The 4,924-nt window shown below is 38.8% G+C and overlaps 1 protein-coding gene across 1 annotated transcript; it reads left to right on the top strand.

Moving 5' to 3' along the window:
- The first annotated feature begins 233 nt into the window (after window positions 1-233).
- Window positions 234-3,117, top strand: LOC113513450 (protein charybde-like). The gene is made up of 3 exons (XM_026897442.3): window positions 234-589; window positions 1,077-1,422; window positions 1,584-3,117. The coding sequence occupies exons 1-3, from the start codon at window positions 535-537 to the stop codon at window positions 1,666-1,668; spliced, it is 486 nt and encodes a 161-aa protein (XP_026753243.1). The 5' UTR covers window positions 234-534; the 3' UTR covers window positions 1,669-3,117.
- Window positions 3,118-4,924: the final 1,807 nt, after the last annotated feature.

The raw sequence follows: 4,924 nt of genomic DNA, 5'->3' as shown, positions 1-4,924 counted from the left end.
ATTTAGAACACATTTTTGAAAACCGAACCGATGATTCCACGAATGAAATTCCACGAATGGAACGAGAACAAAGAAGCCGGCCGGCTTACAATCGGAAGCCGGTACAGAGCGACACAGAGACGTCCTCCGATCGCCGCGACGGGGAGCAACTGGCGCGCGGGACCCCCGCGCTCGCCCGCGCCACGTCCCCCCGCACCCCCTGCCGCGGCTCTCTATATATATTCCGAGAGCTTCCCGATCTCGCCAGTCCGTAACAGAAAGCGACAGGGTCGGGTGGGTCGAACAGTGAGCCGAGGGCGAGTGACGAAGCCCTGAGGTTACGAGATCAGATCTGATGCGGTCGTGTTAGCTCGGATGTTTTCAATTTCCCATCGATCTCTTCACGGTAACTAGTCGCCGGTCGTGAAGCCGGTTGTTCAGTGCGAATTCGCAGTACAAAAGAGACTTGTGATATTTTTCTAGAATAAGTTCCGGACCGGAACGCTTTAATTTTTCGTATTAAAAGTGTACAATATAAGTAAAAATTTGGAAAATATGGAGATTCTGCCGGTCACCAATCAGTTTAATGTCGGATTCAACAGTGACAAAGGTGAGTTAACTTTCTATTTAGAGTAGTGGTGAGGGAAGTGGTTGCTTTCTAACCGGCTCAGGTGTTGCTATGCGGCGCGCGCACTCCTCTCGGCCGCTAGTGATAAATTGAGTATAGAAACAAATTTGCGAATAAATAATCGATAAGATAGATATTAGTGAGTAAAGTGATGTGATACCGGTGAACAGGTGACCGGCCGGGGCCCGGGCGTCGAGTACAGCTGACGTGTCAGCTGTTCCGCTGCGATGCGCTCCCTTGCCCTCGGCCGTGCGCCCGATACACTGCATTGAGAATTACGTTTTCCCTTTTTGCTCAAATTAGTAATTAAAACTTTAATAGTTTAGTGACGTAATGAAATTGAATTTTTAAACGAAACTAGTGGTGTTCGAAATTTAAAAAAAATATAACGATAAATAAAAATATTTAAACGCGAAAAAGACTAAATATATGTATTTCGAAATCTAAACTTTACTTTCTTTTGTTATAGCATGGAATGGGCCGACATGGCGGGAAGCGCCGGTGCCGGTACCGACGGAGACGGCGCTGGCTCAGAGGCTGGAAAGAGAGTTACGAGCGGCCAAGGGAGCCAGCGAACTAGCAACCGCTGAAGTCTTAGTACCAGCAGAGCTACTTGCGAGGGCGTCACGGCAAACTCTGGCGTTAGCGGAAGGGGAGCCTTGTGGGTCGCGGGGTGCGGCTGTCATAGTGGACGTAGCTGGAAGGAGATTAGCTGCTTTCAAGATAGACCCCAATACCCTCACTACCCACGAAATACACCTGCATCTGGAACACGATACAACGAACTGGACTAGCCTGTTGCCGCAATTCTTAAAGTAAGTTCTCTCATTTTTTTTATTTATTTCATTGAAATAAATATAAATTGGGTTAAAATTGATAATATATATTAATTATATTATCTTTAGGTATAATTTACTATGGCACCAATTAGATTAATACGGATATCGTTATTAATGATACATTTTGTTTGTTACAGAAACTTAACGCGAGGCGGCACCATCATAATCAGCCCCCAGTTCACGATAGAAAAAAAGAAACTGTTCCGCGGCCAGGCCGAATGAACCGCCTGTGATACAAGCGCGTGATGCGAGCGAGCCGACTGACTGCCCTCCTCGATATCTACGTATCGTTGTTTTAAAAATATCAATATTATTATATGTATATTATTATATATTTTTAATAAGAAAAAAAAGCACAGCGTGATATGTAATGTATAGTAATAGAGTAAGCGCGCAAACGAGCGCGGACTTTAGTTGTGTGCGGCCGCGGCCGTGATATCGAATTGGCTGATAGTGATGCGAAATGCGCTTTGTATTCACAAAGTGTCGATATTCGCTGAACGGCCGAACATTCGGTAGCGCGGCCGCGAGCGTGCGTGCGACGGCGCGCGGTGGCGAGCGTCGATCTCGTGTCCCTCCCTTACTTCCCTCGCTCTCCCTCTGCCCACCGTTACGCCCGCCCCCCCGCGTCGCCTGTACTTATGTTAATCATTGTATGATTATTGTTCGTATTTTATTATTGGATATTTTAATGATTGTGAGTCGTGTTGGTTGAACGCGTGAGTGGCGTGGCGGCGCCCGGTGCGCAACCCCATGATCTCAGTGGCCGCCGCGCGTGTGATACTGCTACCGTGAACGATGTAGTCTTAGGTATTATTTTTTTGTTTTGAGTTCAATTCTATTCTGAAGTTGCGTAGAGTATTTCATGTATTGTAATTGTATTTATTAGAGTTGATCTCCGGCGAGGTCGTAAATATGTGTACGTTTTTCGTAATTGTACTAGTTCGTACATTTGTTTGTGATACTACTTTTGTAATGTAAAAAATTTAAAATGAGAAAAAAAAAAAATATATACTTTTATGAATGAGAGAATGCGCATGAGAATTATAGCGAGATGTATCATTGAGTGGCGTGAGGATTCGGTGGCAATAAACAGCGAGGCGAGCGGGGTGTGTCCCGTGCGTGCGCTCCGCCCCCTCTGATATAATGCAAAGATCTCAGGTTATTTATAGGTTTAATAAAAAGTATTAAGTTATTTAAGTTAACATAAAAGATTGTAATTTTTTGTAAGATCGTTTTCTATCGCTGCGCAACGCTGCGCCATTACAGTCCAATGAGTGACGTTATATCATGTACTAACAGTACATATAATTTGACAATGTTATTGCAATTGAATGCATTTTCTTCATCCAATGTAATTATTGCATTAAATGTAAATCAATAGACTAACCGTTTTAAATGAAAATCTAAATGTTTGTAGGGTCCAGTGTTATAAAACGCACAATATCATAGTACTAGATTTCACTTTCATCAAAAAAAAAAAAAAAAGATTTTAAAAATAATACAAAAACATTTTATTACTTCTAAACTTGAAATGTCAACATATACAAACTAACAATAATAATAATAAATGTATCAATTGTTTATAATTGATATTTATTTGATAGACCGTAAAAGAAAATGTAGAAATTATTGAAAAAAAAAAAAAATAAATAGTTTCAATAATGGAAAGTTATTGTTTCAATACACATTATTCCTAAACCTCTCCTTCCCTCACAGCACACTGACATTAAGTGAAAACATTGTTTAAAAGGCTCATTACAATAAACAAGCGGCACAGTCTAAAAAAAGACTGTATGACAAAGAGATGATACTTGATGGAAACAAAGAAAAAAACAGGACGCCATTTCCATACATTACCATAAAGTTAACCTAGCTAACAACAAGCCGAGAGGCGGGGCTATAGACATAAATTTATGCAACCGGTTTGGTGTAACCAGTTCAAACCGGTTAGCCACTCGTGACCGGTTCTAACTAGAGTTTGGTGCAACCCCATCCTTTTTTTATTCGACTAATGAATTATTTGTAGTTTTAATTATTACATTGAAAATTATATCTGAGAATATATAATATACAATAGCAAATCTGTTACATAGCTATATTATTGTTGTATGTAATCGGTGTTTGTGAAGTAATACCATTTCTAAAAATAGAATGACTTTTTATATAGCTCTTTTATATTGCATAGCACTTTTAATAGTGCCTCAAAACTATACATACAATAACATGTTCTCGTAATGATTTCTCTTGTACTTGTATTAAGTAGATAGTATGATTATAGGCAATTTCAATGATTATTCACGGAAATTGAAGCAGTTCGTTCGATTATACAGAGTTCGCCGGGCATCCGGTCGGTCTTACGTGTTTAATATCATCCAACATTTAATAATGATCGCAACAGCGGGACTGCGAACTAGTTTTAAAATGAAACTGTAGTATATACTTCCATATACCGTTTATATTCTAAAGACATTAGAATTTTGGAGACATTTTTCTTATTATATTAATGATCTTTCAGCTATTTATAAATTATATACCACTTTCGTTAAAGTTATATATATATATATATATATATATATATACATATATTCTTTTTGCACTTATTACTTACTTATTGCACTAAAACACAGTAACAACCAAAAGTTAATAACAATGTTAGCAAAGGCGAACTTATCTCTAAAAGAGATTTCTTCCAGTCAACCTAACGATTTTTATAGATTTATTTGTAAATTCTTTTATATAATCTTATTTTTATAACTCTGCTGTCAAGTTTGATATTTATTGGGAAGAACTAACAAAAACTCAGTGACTCTTTTTTAATTTATTGTAAACTAATAATTTTATATTCTCATTGGGAAATACTTGAAGACTATAAAATTAAATATGGATTAAAAATTATACAGGCGGAGATAAAATATAATTTTCCGACGTCCACATTTCAAAATTAGTCAAATTATGTTTTCGGTGTTATACTAGTGTTATTGCAACAGCTAATTTCGTATTAGAGCACGGGTAAATTTGCTTTCTAACCACAGAAACGAAACGACATGATTGTTGCAACGGTCGTGACTGGAGTACGGGCGGGCGGAGCGCGGAATAATCGATACTCGATTAGGATTCGATGTTGCACCTCACTATCGCTCGCCATAGAAACTGCTAGATTAAAACTAAAATAGGTATAATATGTAACACATTCTATACCTTACTTACAACTACATATTTTTAAATGGACAAAAGTGGCGGGAAAGGGATTGTTAGTAATGGACACTGACAATCCCGTTGCTAGCAATATACCCAACCAGGTCGACCTCCTCGCGGTTTCACCTAGAAACTATCATGGTTAATTCCTGATGAATTCATCATGATGGGCTAACTGGCCTGTTTTCATTCTCATCTATCACCCTTCACTGGTGCTCTGCCAGGGTATCCCGTTAGCGCAGGCAGGGTTACCATACCATTTTCACCCATTAAAAAATTT

The sequence above is a fragment of the Galleria mellonella genome, unplaced genomic scaffold, assembly GCF_026898425.1.
Source record: "Galleria mellonella isolate WM207_F2 unplaced genomic scaffold, CSIRO_AGI_GalMel_v1 utg266, whole genome shotgun sequence".
NCBI lineage: Eukaryota > Metazoa > Arthropoda > Insecta > Lepidoptera > Pyralidae > Galleria > Galleria mellonella.
Note: the sequence above shows the minus strand (reverse complement) of the source record. Positions and strands in the feature narration are given on the sequence as shown.

Excerpts from the sequence above, each read along its gene's own strand:
- LOC113513450 (XM_026897442.3), top strand. The coding sequence starts at position 535 with ATGGAGATTCTGCCGGTCACCAATCAGTTTAATGTCGGATTCAACAGT. Across the intron at positions 590-1,076 it reads CGGATTCAACAGTGACAAAG|CATGGAATGGGCCGACATGG; the intron begins GTGAGTTAACTT and ends CTTTTGTTATAG. Across the intron at positions 1,423-1,583 it reads CTGTTGCCGCAATTCTTAAA|AAACTTAACGCGAGGCGGCA; the intron begins GTAAGTTCTCTC and ends TGTTTGTTACAG.